This window comes from Eumetopias jubatus, unplaced genomic scaffold (genome assembly GCF_037043125.1).
Source record: "Eumetopias jubatus isolate StellerSeaLion01/CBP00866 unplaced genomic scaffold, mEumJub1_p1.0 scaffold_2, whole genome shotgun sequence".
NCBI lineage: Eukaryota > Metazoa > Chordata > Mammalia > Carnivora > Otariidae > Eumetopias > Eumetopias jubatus.
The window spans coordinates 197,206,441-197,229,729 of record NW_028274808.1 but is presented as its reverse complement, the minus strand read 5'-3'; the positions used below and the strand labels follow the sequence as shown (position 1 = coordinate 197,229,729).

Below are 23,289 nucleotides of genomic sequence, written 5' to 3'. Positions count from 1 at the left end.
AAGCTGTCTTTCAGAGCTGCCGTCTTGTTCCTACCTCCTGTCCCTGTCCTTGCCCTAGTGTTGTACTCGTTTAACGCAGGTGTATCTCTCAGAACACAAAAGCATCACGTGGCCAGGAGCCGTAGAGCCTATGCAGGGCGAGGTCCAGGCTGGGATGTCTCAGGGATACAACAAGGAGCACCCCCTCCCCTTATCTGTGTTCTATGTAAAACTGAGAAGGAAGACAGAGACAGGGCGGGTAGAGGCGAACATCTCCTCTTTCTCATTGCTAAAGGCTAGCACCGAAGATAGAAATTAGCATGAGAGCCAGATGGGCTTGCTGAGCAGCCCCAGGATTAAATACTCAGCCACCTGATCATGGCCTTCCCTGGGGCTCCTGCGGGCGGCCTCCCTGGAGGGGGCAAAGAAGTGTAGCTCCCGAGCAGAGCTGGGCCTGGCCTGGCCCGTGTGCTATTCTCAAGGTTCACCAAGGAGCAGCAGAGGAGAGGGGTACAGAGGGGCCCGAGCTGCAGAGGAAGTACCCGCCTGGGGGCCAGGTGGGGCATTTCCTCCCACACCTGCAGGTCTGTGAGCCAAACCTCTCGACTCTAAGTGGATGTTGCTGGAGAAGGTTTCCCCCACGGTTTCCTGAGCCAGACTCAGCAGTCTGCCCTGCCCTGGGCTCACCTCTGTCGTTTCCATGTGAGGTGTGTGTTTGTCCCAAGCAGGAGCCAGACCCTTCACGTGGGTGGAAGGCCAGCCCTCCGCCCAGCTCCCGAGGACGCACTGGCATGGTTAGGGGTGATGTACATTTCATTGTTGTCCTTTGCACTGATTTAAGACCTTCACTCCCCTCTTAAGATGTAACAGTACTTTATTAAGAATAATGCTCGTTTATTTGTTTATTATTTATTTATTTATTTATTCATTTATTATGTTATGTTATGTTAACCACCATACATTACATCGTTAGGTTTTTTTCTTTAAATATTTTGTTGTTATGTTAATCACCATACATTACATCATTAGTTTTTGATGTAGTGTTCCATGATTCATTGTTTGCTTATAACACCCAGTGCTCCATGAAGAATGTGCCCTCTTTAATACCCATCACCAGGCTAACCCATCCCCCCACCCCCCCCAGAACCCTCAGTTTGTTTTGCAGAGTCCATCCTCTCTCATGGTTCATCTCCCCCTCCGATTTCCCCCCCTTCATTTTTCCCCTCCTGCTATCTTCTTCTTCTTCTTCTTTTTAACATATAATGAATTATTTGGTTCAGAGGTACAGATCTGTGATTCAGCAGTCTTGCACAAGTCACAGCGCTCACCATAGCACATACCCTCCCCAGTGTCTATCACCCAGCCACCCCATCCGTCCCACCCCCCACCACTCCAGCAACCCTCAGTTTGTTTCCTGAGATTAAGAATTCCTCATATCAGTGAGAGCAAATGATACATGTCTTTCTTTGATTGACTTATTTCGCTCAGCATAACAGTCTCCAGTTCCATCACGTCATAGCAAATGGCAAGATTTCATTCCTTTTGATGGCTGCATAATATTCCATTGTGTATATATACCACCTCTTCTTTACCCATTCATCTGTGGATGGACATCTTGGCTCTTTCCACAGTTTGGCTATTGTGGACATTGCTGCTATAAACATTGGGGTGCACGTACCCCTTCGGATCCCTACATTTGTATCTTTGTGGTAAATACCCAGTAGTGCAATTGCTGGATCGTACGGTAGCTCTATTTTCAACTTTTTGAGGAACCTCCATACTGTCTTCCAGAGTGACTGCACCAGCTTGCATTCCCACCAACAGTGTAGGAGGGTTCCCCTTTCTCCGCATCCCGGCCAACATCTGTCATTTCCTGACTTGTTAATTTTAGCCATTCTGACTGGTGTGAGGTGGTATCTCATTGAGGTTTTGATTTGGATTTCCCTGATGCCGAACGCTCGTTTATTTTGTTTGCTTTTGAGTGCCTGTGAGTCCAGGTACCTTGCTTAATACTTTATACTCATATATATATATATGGCTTATGTGTAATAGGTATGCCAGGCAGCAGTGGCTCCAGCGCCTGAATCTAAAGGTCCCCCTCTGCTCCCTGTGGTCAGGCTGCCTCTGCGTCAAATGCTCTAGTCGGGATTGACAGGGAATATTCTCATCGCATGTGGTCATCTCTCGTGGTCATGCAGTGTGGGACAAACATGCGTTGGCTCCCACATCGATAAGATGAGGATTGTGACATTGATAACCCCCTAGTGACAGGGTGTTTGTGAGGAGCGGACAGGAAGGCACTTTTAGCTTTCAGTGGGCTGCAGTGCTGGTTTTTTCCAAGGATGGAGCAGCTCCATGCGTGTGCCAGAACCCAGAGGGAGGCAGACAAAAGGCATTTGTCAGCTGTAACCTTTTAATGACAGGCCATCCTCACAATTGGCTCTCTCACTGTGGCAAGTGCCAATAGAATACACACTCTCAACTCAACGGCTTTGACGTTCCTCCCGAAATTGATCGATTGCGTTGTCTTAGCGTTCGAGCCACAGTCGTTTAGATTTTTCATTTCCGGGGTAATTGTAGAGGGAAATGACAGCCCCGGGTTTACATGCCAGCAGCTGAGAGTAGTGTGACCATGTTCTGGGATGGGGAAGTGCCTCAGGGCTCACGTAGCTGGAGCGAGGGATTGGGTCAGAGAGCCATGGCAAAGCCTCCATCTGGCTGGCAGTGTGGTGCCCCAGAAGGGACTCTGGCTTCCCTGCTGGGGCTGCCAAGCACACTGGAGGCACCTGCTAGGTGTCTCCTTTCTTTTTGAGCCCCCACGTCCGTGATCCCTTCAACCCTCCACTCCAGGTTGATACGTGCCTCATCTGGACTCTTCTGTCAGAAGAGGTTGGGAGAATTGCCCGAGGTCACACCGTCAGCACGCACTAGAGCCGGGGATGGAACGAGGCACACCTGCCTCCATCACCCACACCCTTCCATCACGGTGCCGTGACCCAGCGAGCTCAGACTGTGTGAAGGCTCAGCCTCCCGAGGGGGCGCTCCCGTGCCCGTCCCGCATCCCCTCGCTTTCTTTGACTTCTGCCCTTGCCCTTCTGGTCCTGCTGCTGTCCTTCTGTCTCCTTCCACGTCCTCCTTTAGGGAACGTTTTTTGGACTGCCTTTTCTGGGCTGGTCCCCAGTCTCGGTTTCTGCTCTTGAGATGGTCACAGTTTCAGACGAGCGGCCACTTTGTGCATCAGCCATTTGGAGGTTCACATCCTGCTTTCAGACAGGAAATCCACTGGGCTGATCTGCACTCCACCTTGCATGAGTGGCCGTGTGACTGATTCACAAAGAGTCGTGTGACTGAGTCAGAGAGACAGACAGACAGACAAGGGTGGGCTTCCTGCCTGACCTCTTTCTCTGCATAGCTGAGAGGCTGATGGAATGAGGACTCTGCTCTGGTCCCTGGCAGCTGCCCGAGGGGCTGGGGTGCGCCTGTGATCGGAAATGGGACACTCAGCCAGGGACAGCCAGGCCTCCTGATGAGCTCACCGTAAGCTCACAGATGCATCATTTTAAACCCGGAAGAGTCTGGAGGGCATATACGTTTTAGAGTAAGTTAATCAAGTTCATAATTAAATTTCTGTTGTGACTACTTGAAATTTACAGGCTAATTTGAGAATTATCATTCCATCCCCCCAAAGGTGGAATGTTTCTTTTTTATTTGGAACAGTTGTTTCCATAAGTAGGGTGACCATAGATCTCAATTTGTTTGGGACAGTTCCAACGCTCCTCCTTTTCCCTCTCAACTGGGCGATAAACCATATGGTCACTTTATACATAAGGTCTTTCTTTGTGGTGATTTCTAGGTACATTATAGGTTTGCTTGCAGTTGTGGATGGTAACCTATTTTCAATTATATTCTTGACTTACTCAATACTGGTGTAAAGAAATGTTACCAGTTTTTATTTATAAGTCTTTCTAGACTGCCTTATTCCGTGTCTGGGGCCAGACATCTGGGTCCAAGTCCTAGATGGGCCACTTGCCAGCCGTGTGACGTGAACTTCTTAACTGTTCTGTGCCCTGGTGTCCTTATGCTTCCAATGTGGATAATAGCAGCACCCGCCTTTTAGGGCTGTCGTGAGGCTTCATCTACCGGCCCTCATGATTTTCTGGGTCATCAGGCATCCTGTCCGCAAATAATTGCAGTTTAGTCTCCTCCCTTCCAAGCCACTACCTCATTTCTTTTTCTTATCACTGTTTCCCCGTCCTTATCTGCCGGTTCCGTGATCTCTCTCACGTCTGCTGACAGATTGTGCTCTGGATTGTGGATCCTATTTTCTGGCTTCTTTGTGTGCATGGTAATTTTCAGTTGGATGCTAGGCATTGTAGGTTTTACATGCTGGGTCCCGGGTTTTGTTGCATTTTCTTTAATTGTGTTGGAATTTGACATGTATTGGAGTTGTTTGGGATTAGTTTTACCCTTTTAAGACATGCTTTTAAGTTTTGTTAGGCAGGATCGAGAGCTGCCTTTAGTTGAGGGCTAATGTATCCCTGTTACTGAGGCAGTACCCTTCTGAGGACTCTCCCTGATGCCTGTGTGCTTTTTTCACTCTGCCTGATGGGAACACTGACTCTTCCCAGCTCTGTGTGATCTCCGGCAATTGCTCTGCCTGTGATTTTTGGGTTCTTTTTCTGGTCTGATGTAGTTTTTTTTTTTTTAATCCAAGCATGCCCAGCACTTAGCCAAAGACTTGAGGACACCCCTGTAGGTCTTTGGAGTGCGTTCTCTCTCTCTGTGTCTGCAGCTCCCTCCTCTTTGGTACCCTGCCCCACAAATTCTAGACACAGTGGCCTCCCAAACTCTGATTTGTTTTTTCTTAACCTGGTGCACCTGCTGGGCTTCCCCCGGATCCTCATCCAATGTTGCATCCTAGGAACTACATCCAAGCAGCAAGCTAGGGTGGCTGTGGGGTCACCTTGTCTATTTCCTTTCTCGGGTAGCCCAGCCTTGCGCTGCCTCTTGTCCAGTATCTGGAAACTATTGCATCTTGTACTTTACCTGGTTTTCTGGTGGAGGGAGAGTAAGTCTGCTTCCAGTTCTTCCATCATGGGCAGAAGTAGAAATTTTTTACCTACACTTTTGTCATTGATTTTGAATTTTAACCTATCCTTTTTTAAAAAACTCTTTTGGTTACTGATTTGTAACTTTGCTATATTTTAGTCCGAGAATAAAGCATATATGATAATAATGCTTGGGAATTTATTGTGGCTTACCTTCGATTTTGTAACAGTTCTGTTTTGAAAGATATTTGATTTGTCCTCAGAAAGGTTGTTTTCTGTTAGGTATGGAGAAGGGAGGCCTCAGGGGCAGGTAGGAGCTAGGGTATGGGGAGGCTTGGAGGCTGTACTAAGGAGCTCAGCCTTTGAGGCAAAATTGGTAAGATTTAGGCACTTTGTAGAGAATATTTTGGGGAACATATTCATTTTTAGTTCTGTAAGGAGGTCTCTGTTGGTCACTCTTCCTTTCCTGAGCTCTGCTCTCTTTGGCTGTAGGGGATGTGGGCCTTGTCTCAGTCTGCTGAGATAGAAGCTAAGGCTGCAGTCCCCACCACCACTAAGAAATGGCTTGATTTCTGTGAACTGAAGGGCCCTGGGACTAGACACCTCAACAAGGCAGAGGGTCCAATGTAGGCTTGGTGGCCAGAGTCGCCCTACGAGGGTCAGTTATGTCAGTCCTACTATTCTCTCCTGGAGGGCAGTCAAGGAGGGCTGCTCAGAGGCAGGTGCCTGATTGAGGAAGGGACATTCAGGCTTCTTCCCTGACCTCCAGGTGACTCTCACCAGCTTGGGACAGTTGATCAGATCTGTAGGACTGGAGGGCTGCCACTCAAAATGGTGCCTGGCCAGGGTCTTACCTGCTGAATGCCTTGCCCAGGACTGGGAGTGTATCTCTTCCTCTTGCTCCAATGCCTAGGCCAATCCACAAAGCACAAATACACAGCACAAATTATGGGACTCATTTTTTTTATTTTCCAACTAGTAGAAATAGTTCTTTCTGTCTACATCTGCGCTCTCTCTCTCTCTCTCTGTCTCACCTGTCTCTGCTTTTTACCTAACACTGAAACTTGAAGACCTTCCATGTCACTACATAAGAGTTTCCTCGTGGCTTTTTACAGCAGCATGATATTTCATGATATGTGTGACCCTTAAATGATGTAGCCAGCCCTCAACTAATGGACATTTATGTTCTTTTCAATCCCTTGATACTTCAAATGATCTTGGATCCTCTTCATATATCCTTTTGTACTCTGTAGTGAGACATGTGGAGCAATAATGAGCGTTCTGTTTCACAGATGAGAAAATTGACACTCAGAAAGGTGGAGAGACTTGTCCAAGGTTACATTGCTGGCAGGTGGGTGAGTAGAGCCTAAAGCACAGGCCTCTTGATGCCCATCCCTGTGTCACATTAGCAGATCTGAGTTGATGGATCCAGAAATGAAGGGAATGTTTCAGCTAATCTTTGATGTGCTCTGCTGTTGTTTTTGCACACAATATATATAAAATTCTCATAAATATTCTTTAGGAACATTTAAATATGAACTTGAAAATGACATGACCATATTTCCTACTCACCCATCATTTCTGGTGTTATTTTAATGATGTTGTCCTCTGTCCGGGTGGCATGTCTGCCACTATATCCCTTCACCCATTCATTATTCATTCACTGTTTCCAGGTTTCATGACATGCCGTGCATACACAGTTCATTAGCAGTCCCTTCATTCAGGAGTGGAACTCCTGCACTGCAATCGACCGTGCATCCTATTGTGTTCCCGCAGCTGCCGCAGCAATTATACAGAGGTGGCTGGCACTGCTGTCAGGAACAGCTCTCCACACTCTGTCGTTTCAGAAGTGACTAGAGTTTAAACATGAGAATAATGTGCTCATTTTCCGATGACGTGACAAGAGAAAATACTGATGGCACAGGTTCTTCTAAAGCTTAGAAGAGAAGGTGCACTGACAGGAAAGGCATTTTAGGAAAGGGAGAGAAAAATCTATCCATCCAGAAAGACTGGGAAAGCCTCCAGATAGTTCTCTTTATGCCTGCTCTTGCCCCTGTTTTATCCCTTGAGGCAGTATCTGTCAAAGTCGTCTCCTGAAGCTTTGTTCTAAGGGAAGTTTCATAGCTTCCCACCATCCCCAAACAGATTCCACATTCCTGAGTGTGGCATTCAAGGCCTTACCTTTCTAATCTGTCCTCCTTCTACCTTTCACACACCAGAAGGTTACCACAGTTCTCTTTTAACGGTTTGAATGTAGTAACTTTTTGTTACATTATCCATTTTTTAAAGTTTTCTCTTCATTTTTATAAAACTTAGGCATGCATTCTTTTAGAGTCAAATAATTCTACAAGGTTTGTGCTAAAAAAGAGCAACTCCTATAACCATTCATACATACATTTTCAAATCTCCAGAGGCAATGACTTCTAATTTTTTAGCTAGATCTTTTGGCATTTACCTCCATATTACCAAATAACATGCTTGTCTTGATATTTCTTGATTTCTTTACTTTGGGTATTATTTATTCACCTTTCTTTATGGAAATATGATTTAGCTGTCTTTCTTCTTTCAACCTGCAACAGGTTGAAACAGCGTTTTCTGTTTTCCTCAATATATTAGATGTATATTTGAGATTTCTGTTACTATGATTATTTAAATATTGTTCATATCTGAGTCATATAAAACTGAGATTCATTTTTCTGTATAACTTTTTGTTTTTTCCTGGAGTTAATGCTGCCCTTTGGTTTCTTTTTGATTACTTTTCTGTGTACTTATCAGTAATTCAATACACTTTCTGACATTTGACCAAATATCCTGTCAGGACCACCACACAAGTCATGCCTTCTATTAATTTCATAATCTTTAGGAGTTCTCTCTGTACATCTGCTGTGCCCCAATCTGGATGTTGTTATTTATACCTTACGTACAGCTGCCATCTTGGGGTCATGCTATGAAATTCCTTCATCCTTCTCTTTCCTGATTTGTTCCTTGTTTTAATGAAACACATGTTAGTTTCTTAGGAAAGGGCACGTCGGAGATTTAAATATTTTGAAATTTTGTAAGACTGAAAATGTTTTCATTTTGCTCCCATCGTTGATGGGTAGTTTGACCAGTTTTGGAATTTTTCTTTAGTTATATTGATTATGAACTCCCCTTCTTTTCTCTTATCTCTTTTTCTGGATCTCTAATTATTCAGATGTTGGACCTCTTATCTATCTGTTTTCTTCTTTGCATTATTTTCCTTTTCTTTGTTTTTTGTTCTGTTTTGTTTTGTTTTACTTTCTGGGGAGTATCCTAAGTTTTATCTTCCAAACTTTTAATTGAATTTTTCATTTATGTTTCATTTATTAATTTATGAAGAGCTTCTTTTCCTCTCTGAATGCTCTCTTCTTAAGGAAATTATCTTCTTTTATTTTTTGTAACTCTGAGAACATTGTTTTTTAAAGTGTTTTTTTTTTTTTTAATTCTGCATATTTGTTGTTACCTCTGTATTCATTAGAGGCTTTCCCCAGTGTGTGGTCATCCTTGGTCTGCTCATATTTAAGAGTAAAGTACTCAAAAGCTCCTTAGAGTCTCTGAGCCTATAAGCAGGGCCTGTGGACTGTGACCTTCACCCTGATGTGACTGGGCTAGGCCATTTACTTGGGGAACCCCAATGTTAGGATCTTTCTTTAAGGCTGGTTGGAGTCCCAAGATAAGACCATTCTCCTACCTATATGGTAAAGAACTGGCTGCCCACATTTCAGGAACCAAGTAGAGGAAGAAAACTGAGATTTTAGAAGTATGGATGTGAAGTGTCACTTGAGTCCTCTGTTTTATATGGAGCCTAGTTTCTCCAAGTTCAGAGACTCTTTTGGAGATTAAATCTTCAGTTGTGACTGGGGGGAGTTGGGTGGCAAAAATCCTAGAGGCTCCACCTCTTCTTTTGTTTACCTTCAGCTTTTACCTCCAAGTTCCAGTGGTGCCTGCATTCTGTGATGCTTAGCGGGAACCCACAGCACAAATTGTGTTGCTTCTTTGCCAACCCCGTTTCTGGCTTAGAATTCAGTTTTGGGGCATCTGTTGAGTCCTTTGCTATTCAGTCATCTCCTTTCCAGCTTTCAATATTTTGTGGCTATTTTCTCTTTTCTCATTTTTTCCCACCTTTCCATTCTGCCTTAAAGAAAACAGTAGATATACATTACAAATCTACCATCTTTTGCCAGGAAGCTCTGTTGTCAGTATTTTTCTACATTGTGCACGTATTTCTTTTCAGAGAGAGAGAACATGAGAGCTGGGGGCGGGGATGCAGAGGGAGAAGCAGACTCCCCACTTAGTGCAGAGCGCAGTGTGGGTCTCGATCCCAGGACCCTGAGATCATGACCTGAGCTGAAATCGAGTTGGACTCTTAACCCTACTGAACCACCCAGGCGCCCTGTGCATGTATTTTTATAATTAAAAGTGAGGAAGCTTTTTTAAAGGAGGAAAGAAGACCCCCAATATTACAAACCATTATTTTCATATTTTTCCTGCATCCCCAGAGACTCTATTTAACTAATTATAATAATGATAATAAAAATAATAATGGCATAATATGGCAGTTACTATTTATTAGAGTCTCATTAGGTATCAGAAACTATAGGGGGCATTATCCCCTGTCCTTTTATTATATCTTTTCCACAGTCAAAACGGAGACTTAGAGAGGTTAAGCAAGCTGTTGAGGTCACACAGCTAGTTAAATGGCAATGTTATTTGTAAGAGATAACAGAGCAACCATAAACCAACCAAACAAAACTATGCTGACTAGTTTAAGGCAGTACCCTTGACTTGTTTGAGATTTTTGCACTGTGATTATCTAGCTGATGGGGTGGGTGGTAGTATCTTTCCCATCATAGAAATCAGTTTTCCTATCTCTAAATGTAAGCACTAATAATGTTTATTTAGCAGTGTGGTATTTCATTTAGTAAATATTAATACCCATTTATTGAGTCTACTCCCTTCCTGATACAAGATGGAGGAGAGAGCCTTCAATTTTTTTTTTATAATATTCTAGTTTATTGAAAAGATAAACCAAATGACCTTTTCTATAAGTATGAGACAGGCCTATTTTGCCTATTATTACCGCACCCTTCAGATTTCTTAAAAATATATACGTGTGAGCCTTCAAGTTTGAACCCATCCTGCAAAGCATGGGTGAAACTGATCTGGGTGTCCCGGGACCAGCCACGAGGATACAAGGGCATGCTCCTAGTAAAGAGCATTTCATCAGTCCGCTCCTCCCAGCCTTTGGACGTGAGATTCTTGATGTGACCACTCTCTCTCCATGTGCGACTTGGCTAGCGATCTCCTGGCTCCTCTCCATGCCTTGCTTACTTTTTTCTGAGGAGGGCGTTATCTGACTGGTGGGATTAAAGAGGGCACTGGGCATGCTCGGTGCGGCTCCCTCAGCTCTCCTCCAAAGCCAGGCAGCCTCCAGGAGGCCCCTATTCTCTGTCCACCATGGGCTGCACTCGGTGGCCTGGGGGAGTGTGTAGTCATCTGGACACCCACTCCACGCCGCCCAGGCTGCGTTCTCCAATGTAGATCTCATCACTGTTAAAGCTGACGTTTGGCCTCTGTCTGGCTCACCCATGCTTCTATTTGTTCCCAAACCTGGGCAGGGAGGCTGTGGTGTCTTGAACTCCTTCAGTGCCAGTAATTCTCTGCTGGCTGACAGAGGTTGATTTTAATTTGCATTTAAAGGACGTCACTGAACCTAGAAGAAACCACATTTTTTGAAATGCACTGGGAAGCGAGTCAGAGAGAGGAGTAAGGCAGTGGTTGGAAACTTCCCATTTAAAAGAAGAGTATTTAGCAGCATATTATTTTGAAAATGAATTTTTATTACTTTAGATAGCTTGAATATTTAACGAAGCCTGTCACAAAAATGCAAATCTGTACCCTTTCCCAGGGCTCTTTCTAGACAAGGATGGAAGCCCTCGCTAGAGGCACATTCTTATTGTGCTGGAATTAACAAGTTAAACTTTCCAAAGAAGAGGAAAGGATTTGGGGGAAACTTTCTTATCTTAATTTCACTGTCCACGTGATTCTTACAGTACATAGGAAAAGCTTTCTGCTTGCCCCCCATGTTTTAGGTGTGAATTTGCAGAAATGAAACTCGAGATCCCCTCATAGTCACCTTGCTCTGCCCCGCATCCCTGCAGGGGGCTCAGCTTTGCAGAGTATCTGGGCCACCACCCATGCAGCGGTGGGGAGGGTGGAGACCGCCCTGGAAGTGATGTGGAAATCTGAGCTCATGGCAGATGCATGATAAGGGGACCGCTCATCCCTCTCTTGGCCACCTGCCTGTCACTCGTGTTCTTCCTCTTGAGGGACTCTACCGAGGTTTGCTGTGGCCCTTCCTGTTGCCTTAGGGTGGGCAAAAATGTTACACCTTACCAGTTGGTAGTCTTCAAATACGTGCAGGTCTTGTATGGCAATTAACTATACCTCAGTAAAGCTTTTTGTAAAATCCTGTGTGTTAGGAGGTATTATTCCCATTTTACAGTTGAGAAACTACAGTCATCGGCAGCTCAGTGACCTTGCCCAAGGTCACGAGCTAGTACATGACAGAGTCAGAGCCTACTTCGGTCCTCAGTGATGAGCTCCTTCAGGGTCAGATCCACGTCTCATGCATCTGTGCCTCTTCTCTACCCCCGCCCCATCCCCTCGGGGCATCACACGTTCCTGTATATTATACATATTTGGTGCCCATTGATTATTTTTTGGATTGGTGAATGAAGCATATATATACTTTGTTTGTAACCTCGGGGTAAGAAAGCAGCTGTGCGCAAAGGGTGTTTGCAGGAAGACTGCTAGGATCTGGGAAGTGCTTTAGAGACTTGCGTCCCCACATCCCCGTGAGGGGGCCATCAGATACTGCTCTTGGGGTCCCACAAGGCTTCGCCCAGTTTTGGAAGGACGTGGGGCCACCGTTGGAGCAGTGTGGATGCCTCAGACTGAGGATGGCTGCCCGCCCTTCCACGAGGCCCACCCGGGAGGCCCAGATGTGATCCGCAGTTACCATGGAAACCCATCAGCGGGCAGGGGGCTGTCACCTGGTTCTCCAAGCTAGGGAAAGATTGGGGTCTAAGAGCATCCTTTTGAGAACAAGGCTTCTTGTTCCTGTTCAAGCAGGGTAATGAGAGCCCATCTCCCAAAGCAGCTGTCCTCTGCCAAAGCTCTCTGCATTGTTGCCTCTGGCCCCTGATGTCTGTGGGCTTTTCCATGAACCGAATATGCAGGTACCCCTACCGTGTGTCTTTGCAGGCCCTACATGCCATTTGGTGCTCTTCTGTGTTCTCTGAAGCTTGTTGAAGGCACTGCCTCTCCAAAAAGTGCTTGGCCCCCTTCCCCCCCTGCCCCCAACAGAATTTTCTTCCCCAGCTGACAAGCCATCTGTGTGTTTCTTTGGGGCACTTCTTCCTTCTTCCCCCCACCGGAGTTTTTCCTGAAGGTCAGGTTGTAGAGACGAAATCTGAGCTTTTCAAACTGGGACTTGCACTTCTCCGAGGGACACACAGACGGGCACAGGAAGGCCGTGCTGCCTTGGGAGACACAGGGTCGTCGTCCTTTGCCAGCCTCCACTTCATGTAAATATTCTTCCGTATATCAGCCCCTTCCAAACCTCTGACGATAAACATGGGATTAAAAATAGGTTACATGGGGCGCCTGGTGGCCTCAGTCAGTTAAGCGTCTGCCTTTGGCTCAGGTCATGATCCCGGGGTCCTGGGATCGAGTCCTGCATCGGGCTCCCTGCTCAGCGGAAAGCCCGCTTCTCCCTCTGCCCTTCCTTGTGCATGCTCTCTCTCTCTCTGTCTTTCTGTCTCAAATAAATAAATAAAAATCTTAAAAAAATAAAAATAGGTTACATGGCAGAAAATAAAATTCTACAAACTTTTTCAATATTTTTTATTGGGGTAAAATATATATAAGGTGACATTTACTGTCTTCACTGCTTTTGTGTATATGGTACGGTGCGTGAAGAATATTCACGCTGTGAGGCAACTACCCCCACCGCATCTCCAGAACTTGCATCTTCCGAAACCGAAGCTCTGTCCCCATGAAACACTCACTCCCCACGTCTGCGGCCCCCAGCCCCCAGCACCCACCGTCTGCTTGCTGTCTATGCATCTGACTGCGCTAGGTACCTTACGTAAGTGGAATCCTGCAGTGTCTGTCCTTCTGTGACCGGCTTATTTCACTTAGAGCATCGTGGCCTCTAGTTTCGTCCGTGTGGTAGCAGGTGTCAGAACCTCCCCTGTTGGAAGGCTGCATAATATTCCATTGCCGGATAGACCACATGGTGTCTATCCATTCCTCTGTCAGTGGACACTTGGGTTGCTTTTACCTTTGGTTTTGTGATCGAAATTCCACACACTTCCAAAGATTAAATGAAAGCCTTCCCCAGGATATGTGCTTGAGCAGGCTGCTCTTTGGCTTGTGGTTTATTGAGCTCCCCATGAGGGGAGGGGGTGCACAGTTACAGGGACCTGCCTTTAGGGGCTCAGGTGGTGGCATCTCGAGAAGGATTAGACCCCATTGTTCATGTGGCAACTTTTCTGGAGAAAGTATAAGAGGTGGTGATCACAGAGCAAACACACAGATGACAGAATGAACTGCGTGGTTGTGTGACCGAGGGGAGTGGACGGATTCCCTCCTCTGGAATTTGCAGAGCCTTGGGTGTGGGGCCTTTCCCCGGAAGGGCTTGTGGCCTGGCAGGGTCAACAGTGTGGTGAAGGCCAGCCCAGGAGAAGAGCGTGGGACGTAGGACGGACGGAGAAGAGAGTGACAAACACGTGCCCAGTAAGGACACTTCAAAGAGAGTAGTTGGAACCAGGGACCTGAAGGGCAAGCAGGAGGTCTTCAGGAAGACGGGGATGCCGGGCATTTCAACCACAGTGGGGAGCCCTGACAGCAGGCACACGAGCATGGCGAGTCGGCCGGCCCAGAGTGGCCCGGAAGGGTGGAGTCCCAGGGGTGCGGGTGGGGGTGGCAGAGGAACAGACCAGACTTTGCAGGCCAGCCTCCGCTGGGATCGGAGCCTGTGTTAGAAAGGTTGAACTTTCATCCTCCAGATGGGGAACCTTGAGGGATTTCCCACTGGGTCGCCACAGAATTGCCTGTTATCTTCGAGAGTGATAAGTATGAAGTGAACACCAGACTCCAGAAACCCAGAGATGCCCTTTGGGTGGTCCTAAGTGACTCCCTGCGGTTTCCAGCACACTTCTTTGTGAGTATTTGAGGACTTCCCGAGTCCTGAGAGAGTGACCGCCACAGCAAAGCCTAGCAGGGTGTAGTTGTTCCGACCTCTCTCCCTGCCACCCTCCCCCCACTTACCAGCCTGGCTTCTGGCCTGCCCTCCCCAGGTCCGCGCAGAACTGCTCCGGGAACGCGTGCAGCAGCTGGAGGCCCAGGAGACGCGCTTTGCAGAGTCCCTTGTCTCCCTGCAGTTCCAGAAGGCGGCCAGTATGGCCACGACCCTGTGGGCGTACACCGCCCTCCTGAGCATCCAGGACCTGCTCCTGGAGGAGCTGAGCGAGTCCGAGACCCTGACAAAGTTGGCCTGCGAGCAGATCCTGGGGTCACACAGCCCGGTGAGTGCGGGGCTTGGGAAGGAAGAGGGATGGAGCCTGCGCCACATCTGTGGGCTCGTGGGTTCATCCTCGTGAGCTCTCCTGGCTCCCTCTCTGTCAAGTGGGTGCTCGCCTGCCCTGTCTACACTGCAGGGTCACAGGGAGGACTAAGGGAGGTTACTTACAGCTCAAGCCAGCTCGATTTCATTGCCCCCAAGAAGCAAACCTTTTGAGTTTTAACATTTTTAGCATTCCCGAGACGGGGCACATCTTACATCAGGAACACCAGGATGGTCATCCGTAGAGCTGTAAAAACAGCATGGCTTTCAGTTACTGGCACCTTAGATGCGATGAAATACTGGATTGTTGTTTATTTTTATAATTACACTTATTACCATTATTCCTACATGCTGCATTTTTTTTCAAGGTGTGAGAGGTATAATCATGAACCGGAAGCTACAGAATCAACTGTTTTGAGGACTAAGCTTAGGTCCTTGATGAGTTGATTTTAGAACTTCATATGTTATTATAATTCCTCTAGAGAGGAAAAGGAACCCATGCTTACTGGGTGCCAAGTACGTGCAGCCAAGCATGAACAGGCTGTGAATGGACACACTCTTGGGTAAGCATTAATTATTCTTAATCACACATCTCGAAATGCCCCTTTAAGCACGAAGGATTATAAGTAGCAATCTTCTGCTGCTCTACCTTTATGCTCTCTGTCACACATGATATTACTTAATTATCGAGCTGGGTTGTTGAAGTGGGTCCTGCTATGATGTTCAGTTCTCAGGTAGAGAAATTGAGATTCGGGCAGGTGGTCAGTCAAGTTCTTTGTAAAGTCCATGTGGCTAATAAATGCCAGGAGCGGAGTGCAGTCTGTTTCTGACTTCAACTCACTAGGTCATCTTCATGGACTATCCCCGTTGATCTTGCCAGTGGGGGTTGCCATCATTCCTTTTTTAAAAGTCATAAATAACATGAGGTTCTGAAGAGTCCTGAACTGTTTTTCCCATAAACATTTTGCACCCTGCATTATGTCAAATGTTTTTAAGGATAGAAAGAATTGGAAACGTTGGTGTTTCCCACAAAACATTCAGATGCTGGATAAATAAAAATAAACCTACATCTTAATGCTTTGTGAGTTCACAAGAGAATGTAGAAAATCCCTGAAGGCCAGGGATATCCCGGGGAGAGCAAATCCAGAGGCTCAGATCCTGGGGCAAAGACTGAAATCTGCAACCCAGGGATTTGGGGTTCATTTGAGGGAATAGAAGATGAGACTGGGGGTGTCCTGAAGAAGTAGAACACTCAGTGAGGGGTGAGAGGAGAAAGCCACCTGCTGTCAAAGGAGCCACCTTTGACAGGGAAATCTGTCTTTTTCTGGTCCTGCTCCAGAGGGCTGGGGGGAGCGGAGAGGGGGGAGGGGAGTTTACCCTGTGAATTTGTTTTTTTTTTTTTTTTAAGATTTTATTTATTTATTTGTCAGAGAGAGAGAGAGAACACAAGCCGGGGGAGCGGCAAGCAGAGGGAGAGGGAGAAGCAGGCTCCCCACTGAGCAGGGAGCCCAATGCGGGACTCGATCCCAAGACCCTGGGATCACGACCTGAGTCGAAGGCAGATGTTTAACCGACTGAGCCACCCAGGCGTCCCTCCCCTGAGAATTTCTAGTCAAAGGCTTCTGTTGGTATGAGGAAGGAATCCCAAAATACTTTAGCTCTCCTGTCAGGAAATCTCTCAAGGCGATAAATTAAATTAAAATGGTTCTAGGACGGATGACTACTCCAGTGCATGGCCAAAGCTAAAGCAGATCATCTCCAGAGAAAAATATTCTCAATCTGGGCAACTCAGGATTTTCACAGATTAATTTCACCCAAATATGAGTTCTCAATTAAAATTAGAAGTCCCCAAACACATGAGCAAGACAAGATGACATATATATATAGGAGAAACAAACAAAAACCCCAACAGATTAAAATCCCTAAAGATGTTAGGTGCTCAGATCATCAGTATAGAATATAAAATAATGATTTATGAAATCATTTTAAAAATCAAAGGTAGTACTGAAATGACTTTAAAATTTTCATTCATATGGAGAGCAGAGCGATTCTAAACTTGCATGTATGTAATAAACTACCCAAAATAATGAAAGAAAACTTGACAAAACAGCAGGGAGAAGTTGATAAATCTGTCACAGTAGTGGGGGATTTTAGCACACCCCTCTTTCTGTGGTTGATCAGATGAGACGCATTTAAAGATTCTGATGGACTAATTAACCCATTAGTCAACCTGTCTTTAATGTCTGCCCACAGAATTTTATAGCCAGCAATTAACAAATACATATTCTTCTTCAGCACACATTGGAACAGTTACAAACAATTAAGTTATACAATATTATTTGACCACCTTTTTGAAAAAGAACAATTAAGCTTGAATCCATCTAAGAAAAGATTAGTACTCAAAGTCCACACTTTGAAAGTTTTAAAACTTACTCTGGAATAATTCATTGGTCAAAGAAATGATAATGGAAATTTTTTAAAATGTAGAACATCAAAATAATGTAAATACAACATATTAAAATGTGTGGGATTTTGCTAAAGTCATTTTTTAGCTCTAAGGGAAATTAATGCCCTAAACTTACATTAAAGAAGAAAGGCTTACAATTAAGATCATATAAAAAGCTAGAGGGGAACAATGACAAATATGTCTGTAGAAAGAAGGAAGGAAGATCACATAAATAAAATAAGAAAAAGACTACCAAAACCCAACCAAACAAAACCATGATAGAAAAGATCAGTAAAGTGAAAAGTCGAATCTTCTGAAAAAAAAAAAAAAAAGGCTAATAAAATACACAAAACTCTGACATGAGTGACCATATGAAATAGAGATAAGGGACCAGTAAATAATAAAAAGCAACATAATTATACATGCAGTAGAGTCTTACAAAATAAAACTCTATGAACCACTTTGTGTAGATGAATTTGAAAACTGAAAGGAAATGGAAAACTTTCTAGAAAATTCATCAAAATTGACTCAAGTAGAAAAAGTCTGTACATAGTCTTATTACCATGAAAGAAATTGACTCAGCAGTCAAGAAATCTTCTGACACACACAAAAAAGCACGCACCCCAATAGTTTTACAGGTGAGCTCCAACAGATTTTTGCAGTCTCATCTACAAATTATTCCTGATGTTAGAAAACTAAGGACTATTCCTCATTTTATGAAGCTCAGCGCACCCTGACCCAAACCAGATGTAAGTTGTATGAGGAAGAACAATTACAGTTCACCCTCTCTTGTGAGCATAGATGTTCACTGTATTACTAACATAACTTGGCCATCCATAAAATAATTAGTACATTACTAACTAAATTAGTTAATTTAGTTAGTTTAGTAATTACTAAAAAGTACAGCACAGCCAGGTTGAGGTTTTCCCAGGAAAATAAGGTTGGTTTAACTTTAAAGTATCCATTTACAAAGTTCACCAGGTTAATGGATTAAAGGAGAAAAGAAAAAACTCTGTGTGATCATTTCAGTATAACCAATCAAGTATTTTATCGAATTCAACACCCACCCAAGATGAAAATTTCTCAGCAAATTAATGACAGGAGGAAACCTGCACTGGGTATTTACCCGAAGTCCACAGCAAGTGTGAGTGAGAGGTGATGGGCGTGGGGGTGGGCTGGCCCCGAATTATAGGTGAAGGACAGGAGGGGCAGGTCAAGGTTGTGTAGCAATTAGGGGCAGAGGCGACACTAGGAGCTGGTGGTGTCCAGCTCACAGTTTACCTGCTGCCCCTCGAGGGCCCTGGGCAACCCCCTCAGCTCAGCCCTGAGATACCTCGTGGCTCTTTGTACTTGAGACTGCCCTGATTTCTGTCGTCATTGGGTGGTATGATGCTTCCATTTGCAGTTTTATCTCATAGCCTTTTGGAGTAACATCAAAGCTTCCTTATTCTTGACTGTGTTTAGAAGAGTTCTGTGACCTGAACTGGGAGACACTGCTCAAAGTCACATGATGTAGTATTGAGTTGGTGGAGCTAGTGTTTTCTCGATTTGCATTCGGAGGGAAGACAAACCTATGGTTTGGCTCGAGATTCTAGACTTTCATTCCGCAGTTTGATCATTCTGTGAAAACCGCTTTCCCATTGTGAATGGGCTTTTAAGCTGTTAGACATTTAGGGGAATTAAAAAAGCATGAAATGAAATGCTCTGGAAGAAATGGCTCGAGAGAAAACCATATCGAGCGCACCTCCTTGGATGAAAGATTTAGACTCCTCTTGTGAAATGGGAACGTGGGCAAGGCATAACTAAATCATGGAGCCATGCAGCGTGATGGGCAAAGCTATGGAGGATGGACTTCCTTATAATGGATAAAGGGACCTGGGACCGACTATACCCACGGTATCCGCCCTGTAGACCCACTCTTCCAGGCCTGAACCCAGTGTCTTCCTCTGTTCTTCCTCTGGCTTACTTCCCACTTGTTGCTAGTCACCCAGTCTGTGGATTCTTCCTGAACTTTTGTTCTCACTTCTGACTTTTGCTGGCCCAGCTTTGCTGCTGACGAATCTAGATGTGAAAAAGAAAAATAACACTAATGGTAAGTTACTTCCTTGAATCGGGCTCTCATTAGGTCCAAAGCATCGTGGGAAGCGTTTGAACCTTCTGTCAAGCCCATGATGCTTTGATACCCGTTCTACAGATGAAGGAGGGAGGCTCAGGAAGGTTACGGCAGTGCCCCGAGCTCCCGCCGCTGGAAAGCAGAGCCTATGCCTTCTGCAAAGCCTGGCTCCTGCCCTCACATCAGTTTCCGCCTACCTCCCTCTGCCTGCTCTGGCCCCCTCTACACTGCAGCCCGAGGAGTCTCTCTGAAAAACAGAAACGATCTTTGACAGCCCCACCCTCAACTCTGGATTATTTAAAACGCTCTCCTTCACTACTCTCAGAGGGACCCCGCATTTCAACCCCCAGACCTTCTCGCTGCTCCTGCACCCTTGAGTGACGTTCAGGCCTCCATTCCTCTGAACTACCTCTGCCTCGCTTCTCCTTCACCCCTTTGCAAGCTCATATCCGTATTTTAAGACAAGCCAAATGTTGCCTCCTCTGTGAAGCCATCCAGGAGTCCCCTCGGGCAGAGGTGGTCTCTTTCAGGTTTGTGCTCACACACCTTCCCTCCCGAATCTCTGCGATAGCAGGTGATGGCTGTTACTATCACTATGACCGTAAGGCTGTCGTCCACGCTAGACTCTGAGTTCCCACAGGCCAGGGGCCGTGTCTCATTCACCCCTGATCCCTTTTGCCCAGTAAAAGGCCTGGAGCTCTCTGCCAGGCTATCATCTCATTATCTATCCATCTAACCATTCATTCAACCTGTACCTACAGAGTGCTTACCAGAGACAGCAGAGCTGAGGGATGGGGCCCAGAATCAGAGAAACCTGAAATCACTCCTCACTGAGGCTCTCATGCAGATCTGTGACTTCAGGAGTTTGACCGGTACTCTCTGTGCCTCGACTGCCATATCTATAGAATGGGATAATAACACATTTCTACCTTGTGCTGAATCAAGTCTAGCAGTACCTGCTAGCCGACGCTGTGATTATGAGTAATCAAGACGATGATGCTGATTGTGACTGTTCTTTCCTCTGCGAGCCGGGCCCTGGGCTCCCCATTGGGGAGTGGGGTGGACAGGAGAGCTGTGGTCCCGGGCTCCCTGCCCTCAGCAGTGAAACTCCAGTGAGGAGAGTTCCAGAATCAGGCCTTGGAGTCCACTTGTGCAAAGTGGCAGGTGGACGCACGGGGTGTGGAAGGAGTCTGGGGGCCATGCTGGCCTCTGGGAAAATGTGCTGTCAGCAGCCACAACCTGCAGGACACATTCCCACCTCATTTTCTGTTCTCAGCCAGGACTCACCTGGTCTTGGAAAAAACATGTGCTCTCTGTGCTCTACTCATGCTTTGGAGACACTGGCAGCTGTGGGTTCGAGCCTGCCTTCCCCACGCAGTGGCTGGGCCAGCCAGCGACAGTTTGAGATCAGTGAGTGGTCCACGACTAGGCTCCGGGCGTGCTGACAGAACACGCTGTCAGAAACTCATTAGCGCTCTTGCAAGCTCTGTGTTTGGTTATGTTTACCTTTGGGGTGCTGCCACAAGATGGATGGTCGTAATTAGAAACGTCCGTGTGTTAGAAGGCCCCGCTCAGAAGTGTTCAAAGGCTTCCATGGCCCTGGGGGCAAAACCCAAATGCTCAGCACACGATGGCCTTGGTTTCCCTCTCTGGCCCCCTTGTCTTCACTCTTGGTTCTTGAGCAGTGTTTCTGAGCCATGGGGGGCTTTGAGGCCCTTTTGACAATTTGATGTAAGCTTTGGCTCCTTGGCAGAAAGGCAGACTCTTCTGCACTTAATTTTAGGAAGATGATGGACTACCATCCTCTAAGGAGCCCATCCAAAGCCCCTTAGGACTAAACTGCAGTTTCACCCCCTGCTCCCACTTAGAGCCCTGGCCTGTCTGGTGAGTAATGGGTTTAATATGTCTGCATTCTGGACAGCCTCTTATAGCCAGATTATCTGATTCTGTTGGCCCAAGAATGCAGATTTCTTCTGCTTGGCCAATGAGAGGCAGTATAGCATGATGGTTAAGGACACAAACCCTGGCGTGACCTGGCCTGGCTCAGATTCTGGCTCTGCCACCTAAGAGCTGCATGAGACAGCAAACTACTTTAACTCTTTTGCCTTAATCTCCTCCTCTGTAATGGGGAAAATAAGAGTGTGTATTCCCTAGGGTTGTTATAAGGACTCAATGACATTAATATATGTGAGCACTAGGAACGGTGCCCAGCATGCTATGGGTCCCATCAGTGTCAACCGTGGTTGCTGTGCTCTGGCACAGGCTTCAGCCCAGATGGATGAATGTGTGCTGGTGCCTTAACGTATATCAGTGACAGGTGCCATCTGGCGGGCTCAGTGCTGAGCGGGGCAGATACCGAGCTGGAGATGCAGCCCTGCCCCCTGGAGTTCACACTCTAACAGAAAGGCACAGGAACATCAGGCAGCTACAAAGATGGGGCAGTTTCTGAGTTGGCTCAGGCTTCTGGAACAAAGCACCATAGCCTGGGGGCTAAAACAACAGACGGTTCTCTCCTAGTTCTGGAGGCTGGAAGTCCAAGATCAAGGCACCGGCAGTCAGTTGCTGCTGAGAGCTTTCTTCTTGGCCTGCAGACAGCCACTTTCTTATTGAGTCCTCACCTGGCAGAGAGTGGGGGCCCTGGTCTCTCTCTTCCACGTCTTAGAAGGACACTAATCCCATCATGGGGCCCCACCTTCATGACCTCATCTAAACTCAACCCCGCCTCCCCAAAGCCCCACTCCCAAATCCCATCCTGCGGGGGATGAAGGCCTCAACATAGGAATTATGAGGGGCCACAGACATTCAGTCTGTGATGGGCACATACAGGGGAGGGTGAGTGGGTGCCTTCAGAGAGGGAGTCTGCGCCATCCTAGGCCTGAGGGGCCGTTCCCTGAGGAAGTTCTTGAGCCAGGGCTCAAAAGGAGACTCGGGAGTGGCCAGGCAAACAGAGGAGGGCCCTGCAGGTGGTGGGAGCCGCGTATGCGAAGGCAGGGAGGCGTGAGAGGTCACGGTGTGGCCTCCTTGCACTATTTGGCACAGCTGGACAGGGGAGGCGGGCAGGAGCAGATCATGCCAGGCCCAGGAGGTCTGATTTAATCTGTGGACCCCTCGCCTTCTGTGCACAGGAGCTCCAAGAGCTGGAGAGGAAGCTGGAAGACAAGCTGGCACACCAGGAGGGAGTCCAGCTACAGCGGGCTCTGGCAAGTTGGCAGCAGTGGGCCGGGGATGGACCCGGGCTTCTGGGTGAGCCTGAGGATGCAGATTCTGGAAGGCAGGTCTCCGCTGTCCTGCAGCAGGCCCTGAGCCAGGGCCGGAAATTACTGGAGCGCCACCAGCAGAGGTGAGCCCAGTGCCCGGTGGTGGCGCCGTGTGGTATGGGTCCTCTGCAGGCCTGGGGGCCCCTGGCCTCTCCGCTCAGCTGGACGTGGGCCCCGGCTGTCACGCTATTGTCTGAGGCTTCCTCCCAGTGCTCAGACACCAGCTGCTGACTTAGGAGCGCACTTCTTCCCTGACATCTAACTATACTTTGGTTTATTTTCTTTGTAAGATCATGGAGGTTTTCACTTAACATATTTTTTAAGCTTTTTATTTTTAAACAGTTGTAGACTCACAAGAAATTGCAAAAATAGTGCAGGGAAGGTCCATGTGCCCTTCATCCCGCCTTCCCCAGTGGTAACATCGTACATAATCATAGCGCTTTGTCCAAACACCAGTGTGATGCAGTGAATACAGACCTTAACTCAGATCTCACTGTGAACACAATAGTCCATATCCTGCTTTTGTAAAATTATAAAACAGACAGAGCCCCCATCTTTTGTTAGGGCTGTTCTTTGCATTCTTCCTTAATTAACAGACAATTATCCTTTGCCCAGGGCATTAAGAACTCTTAGAAAACATACTTTTAATGACTCCGTAGTTTTCCACTGTGAATATAACGTTGATGTGGAAAGGACGGGGTGCAAACGAGAGACGTGGTGTGATTCTGTTTTTGAAAACACGTGCAAAAAAAAGAAAACACACGTGCACAAACTAATTAGCAGCAAAGAGACTCAGT

The 23,289-nt window shown here is 46.6% G+C and overlaps 1 protein-coding gene across 2 annotated transcripts in view; it reads left to right on the top strand.

The window, feature by feature from the left end:
- EVC2 (EvC ciliary complex subunit 2) overlaps nt 1-23,289 on the top strand; it is a 128,499-nt gene that overhangs the window by 95,716 nt on the left and 9,494 nt on the right. For both annotated transcript variants that reach the window (XM_088020882.1, XM_088020881.1), the window contains exons 17-18: nt 14,411-14,638; nt 22,361-22,575. In XM_088020882.1, coding sequence (XP_087877008.1) covers nt 14,411-14,638; nt 22,361-22,575 — 443 coding nt within the window. The remainder of the gene's footprint in view (nt 1-14,410; nt 14,639-22,360; nt 22,576-23,289) is intronic.